The following is a 19,710-nucleotide window of genomic DNA, read 5'->3' as shown; positions in this document are numbered from 1 at the left end:
GAAGGTCAGTTGGCTCTCATGCATTGAAGGAGGAGGCATGAGCTCGGCTTTGGGCTACCCAAGCTGGCGGGGGGAGTGTAGCGCCCAGGATCACTTAGACAATTGGCACAGGGTGAAAAAGGGTTACAAAATCGTGGGATAAAAAAATATATATAAAACAAACAAAAAAGAGATCCTAAGTTTTCTGAAAAACTTCAAATATTTATTCAAAAATTACACCAAATATAATATGTTGCTATATACTGTACATAGCAACAAGAACCCCAAAAGGGGTTCCCGTCCTGAAAGGTATAGTTACAAATAGGGGTTACCGCCCAAGATGGGTTAAAGTGATTAAAATAAAAAAAATTACAGATGCTTTCTCCCGGGTCTTAATGGGTTAAATAAATAAAGACCATAAATCAGAAACCTTTTTCCCGGCTATGTATCCTCCGGCGGCCCCGAAGCTCTTGGTGAACGTGCCCATCATCACGTCCACGTCGGTCGGGTCCACGCCGAACAGCTCGGTCACGCCCCTCCCCGAGGCCCCCACCGCCCCCACGCTGTGGGCCTCGTCCAGGTACAGGTAGGCCTTGTACTTCTTCTTCAGCGCCACGATCTCAGGCAGCCGAACCACAGAGCCCTCCATGCTGAGGAGAGAAGGAGGAGAAACACACATTAATGCAAGGAGAAGGACAAGGAGGAGACACATTCATGGATCGTTTTAACCCAGGAAAACCCAGTGGTGTAAAGTAACTAAGTACATTTACTCAAGTACTGTACTTAAGTACAATTTTGAGGTATGTTTTACTTTACTGGAGTATTTCCAATTTTCTTTTTTTTTGGCTTCTACTCCACTACATCTCAGAGGCAAATATTGTACTTTTACTCCACTACAATTATTTGAAAACGTTAGTTACTATAGTTACTTTGTAGATTTTGATTATTACTACAAAACATATATTAACCACTTCAGCCCTGTATACATTTCGTCCATTCGAAAATGGCAGATCTACAAGCTCCGCGACGCATTGTGAGCTTGTAGATCTGCTATTTTTGAGAACTACTGTCCTAAACCACTTGTTCTCAAATCCTACGAGTTTTCAGAAAAACCTTTGTTGTATGTATAAATGGAAACAGCTATTCACAGCTATTCACGTGGCTCTGCAGGGGGGCTGATCAGCAGCACATTTATTGTGCCAATAAATAAATGGTAAATAGCGCTTTTATATAGCGCTTTACATAAGATTGTGCATTACATTCACACACACACATTCACACACCGATGGCGGAGGAAACCATGCAAGGCAACAACCTGCTCATCGGGAGCAATTAGGGTTTCAGCGTCTTGCTCAAGGACACTTTGACACCAACTCTGGTGGAGCCCGGGATCGAACTGGGAACCTCACGGTTACCATCCGGCCACTCTACCCCTGAGCCACTGCTGCCCACAGTAAGTCAAAGAAGTATCTCCATGCCTTTTTTTACATTACGTTTTATATCTTTTGCAATATCCTCCCCGGGCATAACTCGTGCAACCTATTGACCTCAAACTTTGCGCGTGTGTCCCAGATGACCTTGGGATGTGCATTGCTAAGTGGGACCATGAATATCTGTGCGGCCCCCCGCGGACAGACAGTCAGACATAACCGAGTGGGGCATGCATCGTTCCCGATTTACATCGTTCCCGACTTGGTCAGGAAGAGCCAGCCTACTTGGGTAGTTTAACTTTAATATCATAATGGATGTCAATGCAGTCGGATCAGGTTGAAAACCTGCCCAAGTGTCAGTCATACGACATACAGGTAGATACATAGACGATTGACATCATAGACCAGGGGTGCCAACACTTTTTTGACTTGAGAACTACTTTTAAAATCACCTGCTCAACAAGATCTACCAACCCCAAAAACGCATTATCCTGTTGCTGAAAATACTTTGGAAATGTACCCGAAGGGGTATTTGGAATAGCGGTGCTGACTTTACATATAAGACAAACACACTTGGAATGGGAAATAGAGGGGGACATTTTGAATCGTTTTTCTTTTTTTTTTTATATAACTATAACGCTTTGTAACACTCTTGAAAACAAAGTATTACATTGTGGGTTTGCCAACTATAGAAACCGTGAAGTGAGCTGACAGGCCATTCTGGATGTCAATCAATCAAGTCACCTTAATTCAAGTAGCAGATGCCAAAAATAGTTTTTTAATATTTGATGATGTTTTTTAGGGGCATGTCATGTGGTTTACCTGCCTTTGTGATCTACTGCCTTTTGGGCACCCCTGTCATAGACTGTTCACATGAATTCCTAAACCCACATGGGAGACACGCCCTCATTATTTGCGGCGGACTGGATAAACACATTTCTAGCAAAGGATTCTCAACTTTCCTGAACAAAAAAAACAACATCTTTTTTGATTTGAACCATTGGTTTTTATGCTGTACTCCCTGCAGACAGCATGTACTGGTACTGTATATGCAGATTACATAACACCGCCCCTGATCTTTCAAGTCTGCTGTCCGTCTCTTTAATCCTCCCCTTCCAACACACCTCTTTTTATACAGTCCATCATTCAGCCCTTAAAAGGCCTGCCTCTGAGGAAGACCTTTTAAGGTCTCCAAGTTAGACAGAATTGGTGCATCGCTGAAGGATCGGAGCGATTCCAGACCCAATACACAGTCAAATCCTGAGTGTTCATTTAACTCTGAGAGTGTACAAATGCAGTGGTGTAAAGTAACTAAGTACATTTACTCAAGTGCTGTACTTAAGTACAAATACCTCAAAATTGTACTGAGTATTTCCAATTTCCAATACTTTTACTTCTACTCCACTATATCTCGGATCCAAATATTGTGCTTTTACTCCACTACAATTATTTGAAAACTTTAGTCACTAGTTACTTTGTAGATTTTGATTACTATGACAAAACATACATTAACCACTTCAGCCCTATACACACATTTCGGCCATTTGAAAATAGCCGATCTACAAGCTCACAACGCGTTGCGACGCGTTGTGAGCTTGTACTTTTACTCAAGAACATTTTTAATTCCGGACTTTTATTATAATTTCTACTTATTTGTAATAGTATTTCTACATTGCAGTATTGATACTTTTACTTAAGTAAAAAATATTTAGTACTTTCTCCACCCCTGGTTAATTGAACACTGAGGGTTTTACTGTATGCTATCCCTGCCATGGCAGAGAGAACCCTCTGCCTTCCAACATGGCAGCAGACAGACAGAGGTTCTCCAGGACCTGTGTGGATGGACATCAAAGGAAAGGGCTCTGGATATCAGCTAAACATGTTCCAGTTCTTTATCCAAAGCGTTTGATGTTCCCGGCCAGGGTACGGCCGGGGTGCATTAGTCGTCCTTTTCAAACAAGCTGCACCAACTATGGCCCCGCTTTCCCTCTAATGTCTAAGATATCATCGTTATAAGAGCAATAAAGTCATCATTTGGATTAATATGTCTGCGGGGTGAATTCAGGTTAGAATATATTTGACAAGACACGTCCAAAGTTTGCAATCGAGATTGATTCGATGAAGAGGAACTGAAATGCAAAACTTAAAAGGGATAGTTCACCCACAAAATTACTTTTTTCTATCGATTAGTCACCCCATGGAGACTTGAATTCATGGATTTCTTTTCGTTTTTGTGGCATTCCTAAGCCAATAATTTGATGAACGACAGCGGTTCCGGTAGGAGACACAAAGAGTCTTCTTTGTGTCTCCTACCGGAACCGCTGCCTACCAAATTATTGGCTTAGGAATGCGACAAAAACAAAATATATATCCATGAATTCAAGTCTCCATGGGGTGACTAATCGATGTTTTTTTGGGTGAACTATTCCTTTTGCTCCCCGACAGGCTAAGATTCAGCGAAGAAGAAAGTAGGCGACGAATAAATAAACAAATGCACAGATTTTGCATTTTTCTCGAGAAATACTGAAATGGAAAGGAGGATAATAGCAGAAAAGGTGGAAGGAAGGCAGAGTGAAAGAGAGAGGCGATGACACACACACACACACACACACGGGGGCTGGAGGAGGTGCATTGGAGTCAATCTCTGTGGCTTCTTTTGGCCTTGATTTGGAGCTAACGAGCAGATGGAGGAAAGAGAAAGAGAGAGAGAGAGTCACCAGGGCTCCAGATTGCTCACTGGCAGGAGAGACACACAATACTATACCTCTCAACCCCCCTACCTCCAGTAATCAAACAGTATACCCACCAAGATGCACACACATATACACACACACACACACACACACACACACACACACACACACACACACACACACACACACACACGTTTGTATTACTATACTGGTGAGGACGTCAACCTTTTAGAACGCCAATTTTATTAACCCATTCAATCCGGAAACGTATACCGTGTCATTTTAGATTTTAGCTATAACCATTATTTTATACTTTGGGCTATTCAAAAATAGCAGATATACAAGCTCGTAGCGCGGCACGAGCTTGTAGATCTGCTATTTTTGAAAAATCTTTGCGCAAATCTTTGAATATATATATATTTTTAAGCGAACATTTGTAACTCAAATCCTTGCTTCTGGAGGTTCCCTGGAACAACATATGTCCTCACACTGTGGAGGTCCTCACAATGCGCGACGCATTGTGAGCTTGTAGATCGGCTATTTTCAAATGGCAGAAACGTATAAAGGGCTGAAGTGGGTAATGTATGTTTTGTAATAATAATCAAAATCTACAAAGTAATTAGTAACTAAAGTTTTCAAATAATTGTAGTGGAGTAAAAGTAACAGTTTTTGGATCCGAGATGTAGTGGAGTAGAAGTAAAAGTACTGAAAATTGGAAATACGTAGTTACTTTACACCACTGCGCACACACACACAATCAAGAGTAAAGAGCTATTAAAGCAATAAGTAGCAGAGAGGCCATTACAGGGGCTGATAAACACACTGCTTGAGTTACAAATAAAGATTCAGCGCTTAGAGGAGTCTGAGGCTCAGCCTGTGCTGAACTCTGATAAACAACAGCACCTGGAAGCCCAAAGTCACACACATTGATTAAACACATCGAGTAGCCAGAGAGAGACCCGTGTGTGTGTTGGTGTTGTGCACGTCCGCGTGCGCGTATGTGTGTGTGTCTGCATGGGTGTGCAGTGTGCACATGAGCATGTGTGAGTATGAGAGAGAGAGGGAGAGGGGGGGGAAGAGTGAGAGAGAGAGGGGGGAAAGAGAGAGAGAGAGGGGGAAAAGAGAGAGAGGGAGAGAGAGAGGGGGGGGAAAGAGAGAGAGAGGGGGGAAAAGAGAGAGAGAGAGAGGGAAAAGAGAGAGAGAGAGAGGGGGAAAAGAGAGAGAGAGGGAAAAGAGAGAGGGGGAAAAGAGAGAGAGGGAAAAGAGAGAGGGGGAAAAGAGAGATAGAAAGAGATAGAGAGAGACAGAGAGAGATACAGAGATAGAGAGATAGAGAGGATTCATTTGTGTGCATGCGCGCACATGTGTGTGTGCCTGTGTGGTATAATTAAAGCTCTTTTTGTGTGTGTGTGTGTGTATGTGTGTGTGTGTGTCTAGGCTTGCGTGCGTGTATGGTATAATTAAAGTTCTTTGGGTGCGGGTGTGTGTGTGTGTGTGTGTGTGTGTGTAGGCCTGTGTGTGTGTATATGCCATGGTATAATTAAAGTTCTTTGTGTGTGTGTGTGTGTGTGTGTGTGTGTTGGTGTGTTGGTGTGTTGGTGTGTGTGTGTGTGTGTGTGTGTGTGTGTGTGTGGAGGCGGTGCTGCTGACCTGTAGATGCCTTCCACCATGATAAGCAGCTTCCTCCAGGGTCTGTGGGTGCGAGGCTGCCCACTGCAAATGGCCTCTCTCAGTAGCTTCTCTAGACTGTGCATGTCTGACACACACACACACACACACACACACACACACACACACACACACAGTTTAAAAACAAGAGGGCGAGAAAGGGTCGGCGAGTTAACCCATTCAATGCGGGAAAGCATCTGTGTCATTTTAGATTTTAGCTATAACCATTATTTTCTACTTTGGGCTAGTCAAAAGTAGCAGATCTACAAGCTCGTAACGCGGCACTCTTAGCGCGCGATCTTCTATTTTTGGAAAACCGTGAAAATGTGAGCAAATATTTGAATATATGTATTTTTAAAGCAAACATTTGTAATTCAAATCTTTGCTTCTGGGGGGTCCCTGGAAAAAATATTTTTATATGGGGGTCAAATACGTATAATTTTGGGTTGGTCCTTGACATGAAAAAGTTTGAGAACCACTGATGTATAGCAACATATACAAGTTTAAAAACAAACAAAAAAATGATTTAGAAGACATTTGTAGAACACTCAGAAGCAAAGACTTGAGTTACAACATTTACATATTCAAAGATTTTCACGATTTTTCAAAAATAGCAGATCTACAAGCTCATAGCGCGGCACTCTGTGCCGCGCTATGAGCTTGTATATCTGGTATTTTTTAATAACCCAAAGAAATCTAAAAATGACACAGATGCGTTCCCGGTCTTAATGGGTTAAAATATGAGCTCAGTCAGTACACACACAGTTCGTATAAAACAAAAAAAATCATTTTAAAGCATCAATCGTGGTCCCCCCCATAAAAGTGTATATAACAATAAAAGTATACAAGAGAGAGCCTCTTCTTGCAAAACAATACTAAAGTTATATCATGCCGAGCAAATCACTGCATGCAAAGTCAACATTTGTTGCATCACTCCCACAGGGCAGGGCAACGTGCAGCACAAGGCACTTCTTTATCTGCCAGCAACACCTTCCACAAACTAACAAAACAGGAAATGCCTACACAGCACGGGTTCACACCTGCAAAGAGAAGTCTCCCTCCTCAGACACGATTATACCAACCTTATAGCTTTGTGGTGCATTGGTTCTTCTCAAAAACGTTTTAATTTCAAGGACCCCATTACTCTGAGCAGTGGTGGAAAAAGTACTCAAATGTTTTACTTAAGTAAAAGTATCAATACTGCAATGTAGAAGTACTCCGTTACAAGTAATAGTCCGGAATTCAAAATGTGCTTGAGTAAAAGAACAAAAGTATTGGTATCAGAACGTACTTAAAGTACCAAAAGTAAAAGTACAAAAATGTTTGAAAATAGCAGATCTACAAGCTCACAACGCGTCGCGATGCGACGTGTTGTGAGCTTGTAGATCGGCTATTTTCAAATAGCCTATGTATGAAATAGGGCTGAAGTGGTTAATGTATGTTTTATAATGTAATAATTGATATCTGCAAAGTAACTAGTAAATAAAGTTTTCAAATAATTGTAGTGGAGTAAAAGTACAACATTTGCCTCTGAGATGTAGTGGAGTAGAAGTAAAAGTACTGAAAATTGGAAATACTCCAGTAAAGTAAAAATACCTCAAAATTGTACTTAGGGACAGTACTTGAGTAAATGTACTTAGTTACTTTACACCACTGACTCTGAGAGTGTATCCATTTGTACACTCTCAGAGTTACAGAACCGTTAAGGGTCCATTTGGAAGCCACCCTCAAGGCAGTGGTTCTCAAAGTTGGGTCCGGGCGGGGACCCCCAGGAAGTCCTTGGAGGGGTTCCATGGTGTCCCCAGCAAAACATTTGACCGCGGCCATTTAAAAATAGCAGCTATACAAGCTCACAGCGCTGCCACTTCGTGCCGTGCTGTGAGCTTGTACAGTACATCTGCTATTTTTGAACATTTTTAGAAAAACCTTGAAAGTGTTTTGAATAATTTAGCATTTTTCAAACACAAATCTTCTCTTCTGGGGGGTCCCTGGCACGAAACATTTGCAGATGGGGGGTCCGCGGCCAAATACATATCAATATGGGGGTCCTTGACATGAAAATGTTTGAGAACCACTGCCTCAAGGAACCCTGGATCCCACTTTGAGAACCACCGTTGTGGTCTGACTAAAACCCACTCCATAATCAGGTCTGGGTGGTTGATGATGCAACAATAACGGAAATGCAGTAGTGTTGTGCCGTTTACAAAGGGATGATTCATGAAATGTACTTTTCCTATTAATGATTATATTGATGGCAATGGTTTTTATAATGCCTTGCTGCAGGCACGGAAATTCAACCAGGAGATGGCAGTATTGAACAGCTGTAGTTAATGAGGTTTGTCGTTCAGCTGAGCAACAGCTGAACTGAGTGTCAATTAGTTTAGAATACTGTACTTCATATATGGCTACAGTGTGCATAGTAAACTGTCATACTTTTGTTGTAATTGATGCATTTCTAGGAACCAAAAATGGTTCATCTATGGCATCAAAGTAGAATCTTGATATCAAATAGTGTGGGGAAAAGAAAAAAAAATCTAACACCAACATCTAAGCACAAGAAAGATAAAAGCAAACAAGTGTTTCCATGCATACTAACACACAGATCGCATGGAATAATCAGGTCACAACGATCACTTGAATGAAGCATAATACATAGCACAGTTGGTTATATGGCAATAACTTGGGTTTAAATGTTTTACTTCAGACATGCACACATCAAGAAACCCAAAACATACACTGTATGACAAACTGTTAACGTGGGCCAAATAAAATCACAAGATTGGGCATTTAAAAAATGCCATCTTAATTGGGCTTTTCTCATCCCAGTGTTAAATATTAATCCCGATTGTGGAAAAGGGAAAAACAGATAATGCTATGTAATGACCTAACCAGAGTGTTACTCAGAAGTCTACAGGAGTGGTCTGCATACCTACCTAAGCCATGGAATGTAGTTTAGAATGTATACCAACTGTAAATTCACCGAGCTAAGATGAGCATCACCTTATATAACTCGAGAGGATGTCAACTATTATGCTCCTATGCAAATAGGAGTTCAATAGTGCATTTCCATAATGTGTTGAAAGCTTGCCTTTTAGATGACCCGCCAGTATGCAAAAAATGTTTTGCATTTAAATGCAAACAACAGACGACGTTGCACTTTAAAGTGTTCTAGCTATCATCTTTCTAGATCTATTTGAACTACTTTCACACTACATAGGAATGCTCTCTCCGGTGTGTGTGTGTGTGTGTGTGCTTAAGAGAAACGAGCAAACCTGTTTAGTCACATCTCTGTAAACAGATTCTCCTCTTCAAACTGTACAGTATCACTCATCGTCAGAATGCTTGCCTATGGCATGCTGCTTTGTAGGCGTGCATTCAAAAATATAAAAAGTGCACTCTGCAGCACTGTGTTTGCACAATGCCTTTAACCTGGCTTTTGTTGTTGTTAAGTTGAGCAGTATAACCCTCTTAGCAAACAGAAGCCTTGTACGTAACCATTTTCGACCTGGCCTCCATACTTTGGCCATGTCATTGTAGGTGGAAAATAGAAAAAAAATACAAACAAAATTGAAACATTTGAGAAATTTAGAAACAAATAAGATTATTATTAATATGTTTTTACTAGCGAAAACAGCGCATGTACAAGCTCACAACAACGCAAAACGATCTTTTTCTTTTGTGATTTCTAGGAAAAGTCCTTTTGCACAGCTACAAACGGACAGGTGCGTCGCACCTCTCTGAGGTGGCCCTCAGAGAGATGTCGTATATACTGGCTGTGTGCCACTTGCTTCTTTATGCCTGATGAAGGTTCAAGCGGCCGAAACGTTGCATCCTAAATAAAAGCCTCTTTATAAGTGAAGACAGTGTGCGGGACTCTCTCTCCCATCTCCCTTTTTCTTCCATGATTTGATGATTCTAAAAATGTTTTTCCCAACAGTTTTTTGAAAAAATATATAAAAATACAAAAAAATCTCAGAGTTTGAAAGAAAAAATCTAAAATGACACAGCTGCGTTCCCGGTCTTAATGGGTTAAAGGAGTAGTTCACCCCAAAAATTACTTATTTTCTATCAATTACACACCCCATGAAGCATTGAATTCATGGATTTGTTTTTGTCGCATTCCTAAGCCAATCATTTGATTACCGGCGGAAAGATGCTAATGTATCCGGTAGGAGAGTCAAAGTAGACTCTTTGTGTCTCCTACCAGAAATACACCCGGTCATCAAATGATTGGCTCAGGAATGCGACAAAAACTAAAAAGAAATCCATGAATTCAAGGCTTCATGGGGTGTGCAATTGATAGAAAATATGTATTTTTTTTGGCTTAACAACTACTTTAAATAAAAGAGTGTTAGCATGAAGAGTGGAATAGGCCACAGGGTGTAATGCTGGAGGGGGGGTTAGGGAGGGGTCAGCCGGGGAGATGCCTGGGGGCTTCTACTTTCAGACACTTGGCCTCTAGAGTCTGCAGGAAAGACAGACCCTTAACCGACTCTGCTTGTACCTGTCAGTACATATTTGCTGCCAGAGGTTTGTCGCCTGCAAGAGGGAGGGCGGGTTTCCAATGGCGGAAAAACATGGAAGTGACAAGTGTTATATTATTCATGCTAAATTCCTTTCCTCGTTCCTGTGTAACAAAAATAATTGACATTATAGAACCGATATTGTAGAAATTATCAGTAAAAGGGGGTGTAAGGTAAGTGATATTTCTTAAAATCTCTCGTTGAAATGTTCTATATTCCCTTCTTTGACTTTTTGTCCTTTTCCCCCCCCCACTTGTTTTACATTTTCTTTCAACTTTCATTGCAAAATGTGTCTTATTTGTTTGCATTGTCTTTTTTGTTGTTAATGGTACAACACGATACCGGGGGTTGTGGCTCTTTTGGAGCGGGAACTTTGGGGGGTGGGAGGGGTAACATACACTGTTTTTGTATGCTTTTCTCTTATTGACCTGTATGTGAATTGGACCAATAAAGAAACCTTGAACAAAAATAAACTAAAAAAAGTTCTATATTCCAATCATTCACTATAGTGTTTATGCAGTAACAGCTGTCTCTGCAGGGCTTTAGAAACAGAAAATACGTTTTCTTATCCATTCAGGAGAGAGACCCCACAAAGATCTTTTATCAGCTTCAATTTTTATAGTTTTCCAGTTCAAAGTTTTTCTGTTCATCTTTTCTATCATCTGGCCAATCATTTCTATCATCTTTTATCCAACGATAACTAAAATATTCTAAGTCTTGGGTCTGAGAGTCTAAATCTCATCAAACGGCGGTCCGTGGCTCAATCCGTTTCCAGCACTTTTAAAGGAATATTAACTAGTTCTGTAGTGCTGAACCGGGGTGACAAAAACAAGCAGAGTCGGGTGTTATAGTCAGATGAAAAACTTGCTGTACTTACTGTTGTGTTTGAACACCCGGATGGTTGCTCCCGATAACCTGGCTCCCAGGATGAGAGACGTGTGATTCAACTCATCACTCAGTATCAAGCAACCCTGAATAACCGGCAAAGAGCAAAAACGTCATTCAAATCCAAATAATCACTTTAAAGCTCCCTAAGATTCAGATTCAGGTTCACTTTATTGTCACTTAGATGCACTGTTTAGGTACATACATGTGAAAACTTACGCTCGGAAGCTCCAATACAATAAAACCATGAAAACATGATAAAACAACTTTAAAACAATCAATAAGAGTAAACACAGGGCAAGAATATCAGTCAAAGAAAGTGCATAGTGCCGAGTACAAGAGTTGTTGCACATTCACTTTTCACTGTCATTTAACAATTTATTTATCTTGCAATAGCTACAATACTGCTAAAAAACATGGGGCCGAATGCAACTCTCTCACTATGAAAAACATGAAAACAATAAATGACGACGACGACGATGATGATGATGATGTAGAGAAAATTGGCCCCGTTAAAAATAATGCACAGGTTTCTTGGAAAACACTTGATGAAATTTTGCAGCGAGAGCCGAGGAATTTTTGATGTTAGTTAAGGTCAGTGCATGCTCATAATTTACTTTATGGACAGTGTGGGATAGCTCTGCATCATCTCAGAGGCATCCAGGGCACTAAATAATGTAATGAATAAAGAGAGGTGAAACTGCCATCATTGCAAAAAAAAAGTGTGTATTCAACAAAAACTGTGTGTTACTTTTAAGTTGAACTATAATGTAAAATAAAAATATATAATGTTTCAAAGAGGCGTTGGCACTTCAATCATACAGAATTAACGTGACTGCTGAAGGGGTGTCGCTCAGTCAAACAATGAATTACAAACAAAAAGAAAAAAGGTGCAAGATGGCAGATTGTTGTTCCCTTCAATAGTTTACTGGTGCAACGCACTGTAGTTCTGAGGTATACCTCCCTCCTCCAGGTAGATCAGAGGAAAAACTGCTATCGTTGCAAAAAAAAACTACTTTTAACATCAGCTATACTATTTAAAAGGTAGGGTAAGTGATATTTTTGGATTAAAACAAAACTATATTTTGATAGTACTCATTGCTGTAGAGTGTTTGTTCAGTAACAGGAGTCTCCATGTCTCTCCAGCTCTTTAATAAACAGAAAATCAATTTTCAGGTAGGTGACACCATTTCAGCCAATCAGGAGAGAGTACCCATTTATCAGCTGCCTTTTCTGTTCTAGTTTCAATGTTGTCTGCTCATTTACTTGTGTCACCATTTCCACTTGTTCAATCTGTATCCAGTTCTCTATGCTGATTGGATAAAATTGGTATCCTGACCTGAAAATGCATTTTCTGTTTAATAAAGAGCTGGAGAGACATGGAGACTCCTGTTACTGAACAAACACTCTATAGCAGGGGTCTTCAACCTTTTCAGGCCAGGGACCCCCAAACTGATGGGGTGATGGAGCAGGGACCCCCTACCTCATAGGGTAGGGGGTAGGCCACCACATATATCGTATATTTATGTATAAAATTGTGTTTTATATGTATAAACATGAAAAAATGGTTGCCTGGAGCCTGCTCCTACCCACAGGTTGTCCCAGTAGGTGTGCAAAAGACCTTTTCTTTCTCTACAAAATATGTATAAACATACCATGTTATTGTGCATTCAATACTAAGCTATTAAAATATGTCATGTTATGTTTAAAGACGTATTGACATTTTTGAGAAAAATAAATAAACAAAGTTTTTTAAACGTTTTTTTTTTAAATCAAACAACAATTTCGCGGACCCCCTGCAGTACCTCTGCGGACCCCCTAGGGGTCGCGGACCCCCTGTTGAAGACCTCTGCTCTATAGCAATGAGTACTATCAGAATATAGAGCTATTTAACACTTATTTTAACCAAAGAAAATCACTTACCCTACCTTTAATATAATGTTTAAATTGAGCTATAATTACAACTAATATTTATTCCCATGTTGATAAGTCTCACACATTTGTAGCGCAAATCATTTGTGTCTTAATCGGGGTATAAGACCTGTAGTGAGTAGTTTTCCCAAGCAATGCTCCCACCAAGATTTTCCTACACAAATCCTATGCAAATTAATGAACCCTGATAACATAAACATCGAACAATCATGACAAGTGCTTAGAGCTGACGCTGTAAGCAAAGAGGAATGACTTCTCGTTGCGCATTCGTCAACACCATTTCAGTGACAGAACCACCCCCCCCCCCCCTCAGTTTGGCCTGGGGGTCCAGCTGGGCTGGTCCCTATAGCCTACCAGCAGCTTGTCCCTCTAGTTCTGCCCATCATCACGGCCTGGCCCACAGTTCAGCCTGTCGCTGTAGGATACCACTGGCAGTCTGTGTAGAGACTCGGACACCACCCAACCCCCCCGCCCCGCCCCTGTGGTGGGCTCTCTCTCCAAAAAATGGTCCTTAGGGGCTACAGTACATCAACCCACTTGAGCTGCATAAATGGCCACATCCTCAGCACTTAACCCATTAAGGACCGGGAACGCATCTGTATAACCACTTACAACCGTTATTTTATACTTTGGGCGATTTGAAAATATGAGCACTATGAGCTTGTAGATCTGCTATTTTTTTTTTTTTTATTGACATGAGAAGAGTTTGAGAACCACTGATATTATAGCAACGTACGTTTTTAAAAAAAACATAGGATTTAGAAGACATTTGTAGAATCTCCCAGAAGCAAAGATTTGAGTTACAAATCTTTGCTTTAAAAATATATATATTCAAATATACAAGCTCAGTGCCGCACTATGAGCTTGTATATCTGCTATTTTTTTAAATAGCCCAAAGTATAAGGTAACGGATAAAGTGGTTCAAATCTAAAATGACAGATATGCTTTCCCGGTCTTAAAGGGTTAAAACCCCAAACCGCATGCGACCTCGCCCTGCTCCCCATCACATCCAATCAGTGATAGTCATGCTGGCGTGTTGCCCCTGGTAACCCGTGGTAGTCGGTGTGCCAACAGACCGGGGGTATATGGGTAATAAATGCCCCCTGGGCAGTACCCTTCAACAACCTCCTGCCCTTTCCTGTCCATGTGTCTGAATGTCACTATGTATGTATGCCCACAGCAACAACCGTCTCCCCTGGCTACTGTAATGTTTAATTACAAGTTTAATTAATGGAACTGGGTGGGGGGGGAGTTGTTAGCAGTTGAATGTAGTTGACTGTTATTATTCATTAATTTAGGCCGTATTCAAGCCTGGAACAAAAGCTAGGCTAATTAGATTAACTTATTCTGTGGAAGTCGGGCCCATAGAGAGCAAGCACTTTTTCTTCCTATGCTGTATGATATTCCATGTGTTTAAAACGGATACCCGTCACCTTATTGGCTAGGAGACTCATCTCCTGACTCTCCCTCCCATATTCATTGGATGAGAGATTTCTTAAATTGGAGAAAATTAGACTGTCCCTGAATGGTTTTGCCGAAAAATTCCGGAAGGTATGGAGTCCTTTCTTCCAATATGTACGGAGGATAAACTTTCCTTTCATTCCAGATTAGGGTATTGTTGTGTGTGGTCTGATGGTGTAATGTTATTGGGGTCTCGTGACGGGAGTGCTGTTTTGCGGATAGCACCGTAGCTTTTCCGTTATGGTTCAGCTGACTGATTTGTTTTTCTTGTTTTTTTCTTGTTTAAGTTCCTGTTTTTGGTTTTGTGCATTGTTGTCGTTTCTCTTTTACTTGCATCTTATTTCTTGTAAGTCTTGTAAGACTCTCTCCTTTGTGTTTTCATTTGGGGTGGGAAAAAAAAACCTAACTTGTTATGTAACTTTTTTCTAGATTGGGCTATATATGTGGCAATGCAATGTTATATGTTGTTGATATGTATGCAAGACATGCTTCCAGGCACGCGCACACATAGACATGAAAGGGGGCTCGAGCCCCTGCCCTTTTACCCATCAGTAAAAAAGTGCCCACTCTAAAAAAATATATATATATCTATTACCCCCCCAAAAAAGAAATTTCAACTGCCTCTAGCGGCCTAACGGTAAGGCAGACGGAAATGGCAGTGCATGTGTTGGATGCAGCTCAAAGTGAACTTTACTCAGGTATCTAGTTTGTCGCCGTCCGACCTTCCTAGCCCGTGTTATTAAAGAAATACGGGCGACAATGGCCAAAACTCAATCGAAAATCGGCGATCGAAAACCGGCGAAAGTGGACGCTTTCAAGATGTTTTGGCCATTATCTCTGGAACGGAAGGTCCAATCTGCTCAGTTCAAAGCGTGTTGGATGCGTGACTCTGAGGACATTAATCACGCAATGACACATTTTCGGGTTATTTGGGTTTTTGGGCCTAAAAGTATGGTAGTTGTTCGGTGCCCTTTTGAAATTCCAGCCCCTGCCTCTACAAATCTCTCTGCATGTCCCTGCATGCTTCTGTCAAAATCCAATAAACAAATGTTTATCCAAAAAAACGGATACCTTGCCAACCAGTGCGGGGATGTTCATGGAGTTGGTGCCGAAACCCATCCCAAGGATCATGGAGGATTCTACTCCGAGGAAGCGCGCCACAAGTTGCTCCAGTTCCTCGTGGGTGCTCAGGTTACCTGCAAGACAGAGAGTAATAAACGATGTCACTCACATTAGTCCAGACAGTATTTCAGGGTTATGGTCTTGTTAGATTTATGGGCCGCTGCCAGTATTTCACTGTCATGGTTGTGTTGGATTTAGCCACCACCAGTATTTCACTGTTATGGTTGAAATGGTTGTTATGCATGCTGAAAATAGACGATCTACAAGCTCACAACGTGTCGAGCGCAACACCCGAGCTCAACCAAACATAAAATGACTTGTCTTTTAGTTCTACTGGATCTCTTCTCCACTAGTCCCTCACTAACAATTTAGTCTAGTTTTTATTTGTTGACGAAATTGTCAACATATATTTAGTCTTAGTCATCACAGCTTAGTTTTTATTTAGTTTTCGTCAGTAAAAAAGGTAGTCGAACATTTTTCGTCATAGTTTTAGTCGACGAAATCAACCTTCAAGTCATATACATTCATACATACACACACACATATGTATGTATATATATGTATACACACACACACACACACACACACACACACACACACACACACACACCTACCTGACCTAGTGCAGATTAAATAGATATGTTTATCTTTTCTGTGCTGGGCTGCCTGGTTGCATAAGCTTTGAGGAAACATGTCAGTCATGGTTGCTTGGAAAAGGGGAAATAATAGATTTCGCTTTGAGGTTTTGCAAATACGATCACTGCCACCTCGCCACGCTGCAGACGAACATTTGCAATATTTATTTGGCGTTCGCGGCGACAACATTGGTTGGCAGCCAGATGAACCCTGTACTCCAGTGAACAGGTGACTCTGTTTGTTTAAACAGATGCCCATAATAACTCTAATTTCAGGGAAACCCAGATGAGGACTCCACTCCACTCTCTCTTACCTTAGGGTGTTGGGAACCAAAAGCCTCCCATATGAAGTTAGCATATCAATAAGGAGGCAGGCCTGAGAGGGAAAATGCTGCATAAAGAGACTGAATGTCAATGCGGTCTGATTAAAAAAAGCTGCACATGCGGGCAGAGAGGGGGCTCTGAGCCTGAGTGGTTGAGGAAATGTATGAATCGATTTGCCTTGGCACACGGCCCTGATGGAAGGCACCGGAATGTAAAACACCATAAAGGGAGAGTTGCCTCGTGCTTTTATGTTTTCATACACAACCACTCAATACCAATCTCTCTCCTCTTCCTGAAACTTTCGAGCTATGGGTTTGCCGACTTTTTGTTGATATTTTCCTTCCCGTTGATGAACCCATTGACGTGTTATGAATGCACCAGTTTGCTCCAGGGCCAGGTGGTGATTGCTCCCAGTCAATGATACAAAACCCATAATGTTATAACTCCGCTTTGGTCTCTCTATCGCACACCAGCTGGTGAAGCTGGTAATTTTATAGCAATGATTCTGATGTGTCTGTGTTGTTGTATTTTAGCAGTGGTGTAAAGTAACTTAAGTACATTTACTCAAGTACTGTACTTAAGTACAATTTTGAGGTATTTTTTACTTTACTGGAGTATGTCCAATTTCCAATACTTTTACTTCTACTCCACTACATCTCAGAGGTAATTATTGTACTTTTACTCCACTACAAGTGTTTTAAAACTTAAGTTACTAGTTCATTTGTAGATTTTGATTATTATGACAAAACATACATTAACCACTTCAGCCCTATATATACATATCGGCCATTTGAATAAAGCAGATCTACAAGCTCAGTAAGCTCGACGCGACGCATTGTGAGCTTGTAGATCTGCTATTTTCAAAAGATTTTATACATTGAAAACTTGAAATGGGACATTCTGCATAATGACTACTTTTGCTTTTGGTACTTTAAGTACATTTTGATGCCAATACTTTTATACTTTTACTCGAGTACATTTTGAATTCCGGACTTTTACAATGTAGTACTTTTTCCACCACTGTATTTTAGCGAGCTGGTTCTGTGTACACTAGGAGAAATAGAAAAAGGAAACGACACTTGTGAGGCAACACTTCTCACACATTTGCAGACCCCACCAAACCACACATTTTGTCAAAACCAATTAGTTCTTCTTTTCTTTTTTTAGCTAGACGTTTTGGCAATACAGATTTTGTTTTTAACCACACTAAGCCTAGCTTCCCTATTCTGGGACGAACATTCTGCAAACATAACAGTCTTTCATGTTTTTGTTTTTTCTGTCTTTCTTTTCTTTTCTTTCTAGTGTTTGGTTTGTGTAATGTGTTTGTATGTGTGTAAAAAAAAAGGAATACAATTCTAAGTGACAATTTTTTTTTGCAGATCTACAAGCTCACAAAGCGTCATCTGGTCTTTTTTTGGTGAAGATATCTTGTGTAGAGGGAAAAAAGGAGCAGACCTAGTATAGAGCCCAGGGGGACCCCGGTCAATACAGTAGGGTTTAAGTGTTTAGTATCTGGTCATCTTTCTGTCAGCAGACTGTAAAATGGCACCATTTTATAATGCTGTAATACTAAAAGGCAGTAGACTAGTGAATTAGCAATAATTTCCATGGCTAGTGTACAATGAGTTCAGGGTGTCATTTGCCTCAGTAGTTTTAATATATGGCAGGAGCTTTGTAATATCCTGTTGCCAGAAATAAGATATACTGTATACGCATATTAACCTATTCCTGTCCCTGAGGCTCAAAATCATATGAGTAATTACTTTTAATTTTCTAAATGAAATTCTGGACTGCACCTTTCAGTGTAAGTTAGAACCAACTGTCCAACTGGTCCAAAATCTATTACTTGCATAGTTTCAGATGACAGCTGGTAATGCAAAAAAAAAAAAATCAATATGATATGCAGTCACTGCAGTGGTGGAAAAAGTACTCATTTTTTTAAACTAAAAGTATCAATACTGCAATATAGAAATACTCTGTTACAAGTTAAAGTCTGGAATTCAAAATGTACCTGAGTAAAAGTACAAAAGTATTGGTATCAAAATGTACTTAAAGTACCAAAAGTAGAAAGTACTCATTATGCAGAATGTCCCATTTCAAGTTGTCAAATGTATAAAAATCTTTTGAAAATAGCATCTATCTATCTATCTATCTATCTATATCTATATCTATATCTATATCTATATAAACACATATATACATATATCTAGATATAGATATAGAGATATATATCTTTGAGAATCACTGGACTAGATGATTGTCCATGTCATCACTACTACTGTCATGCTAATTAAACACTGGCTTAACTGCAGTGATAACCGCTGGTCGGACCTCAAGTCTAATTTCCGTTAATCATTGCGTGAACAGTAGGAAATGGCTGGCTATCCATTGATGTAAGTCTACCAATGTTTAACACGTCTCCTTTCAAACTCACGCCAACAAAAAAGATCTATCACATGGACTCATAAAGCCATGTATTCATAAAGCACATGACAGTTTACTGTGCCGTGGGAGAGTCCATTCCACACCCTGAGAAGAATGCATTGACAGGAAGCTGATATCAGTTTTTAAGTAAGACAGGGAAATGCTTTGAAATGGAGTCTCTCAAAAGGAATTGGTATAAGATCACAGTAGGAAATCTGAGTTGTGTTTGACCCTGAAACAATATAGACAAAATGTTGTTGTTTTGTTTATTTTTTTGGTGTGTGGAAAGGACTTTCTCAAATAAAACGTTTAAACTTACAGTAGGAGCAGTTAAATGTCCAAATAAATCGTACACACTTTGAGTGGACTGGATGCTCTTACAGCACTTTGGAGTATGTTCCACCCAGAATAAAGTTCCCTGCTATGTGGACTAAATCATAGACTATGATGGCGTCGCTGCTCTAATAGAGGCACTGGGGTGTTTAATAATTGATGCTTAATAAGGTCTCACAGGATACATGCTTGTTATTCCTTAACCCTCTCACTGAGCCAACTGACTGAAAACCAGGCCCATTTTGAAAGAGGAATACAGTAAACGTATAAATAAATGAAAAAAACGCACATGAATTATGGA

At 40.3% G+C, this 19,710-nt stretch overlaps 1 protein-coding gene across 1 annotated transcript in view; it reads right to left on the bottom strand.

Moving 5' to 3' along the window:
- Positions 1–19,710, bottom strand: part of sptlc3 (serine palmitoyltransferase, long chain base subunit 3) — a 56,316-nt gene that overhangs the window by 17,677 nt on the left and 18,929 nt on the right. The window contains exons 5-8 of the mRNA XM_080448586.1: positions 15,643–15,767; positions 11,171–11,264; positions 5,753–5,858; positions 410–629 (exon numbers count right to left, since the gene is read on the bottom strand). Of these exons, the coding sequence (XP_080304712.1) occupies positions 410–629; positions 5,753–5,858; positions 11,171–11,264; positions 15,643–15,767 (545 nt within the window). The remainder of the gene's footprint in view (positions 1–409; positions 630–5,752; positions 5,859–11,170; positions 11,265–15,642; positions 15,768–19,710) is intronic.

This window comes from Gymnoscopelus braueri (assembly GCF_963280865.1).
Source record: "Gymnoscopelus braueri genome assembly, chromosome: 14".
Classification (NCBI taxonomy): domain Eukaryota; kingdom Metazoa; phylum Chordata; class Actinopteri; order Myctophiformes; family Myctophidae; genus Gymnoscopelus; species Gymnoscopelus braueri.
The sequence above is the reverse complement of the archived record's forward strand: the minus strand, read 5'-3'. Positions and strand labels throughout refer to the sequence as shown.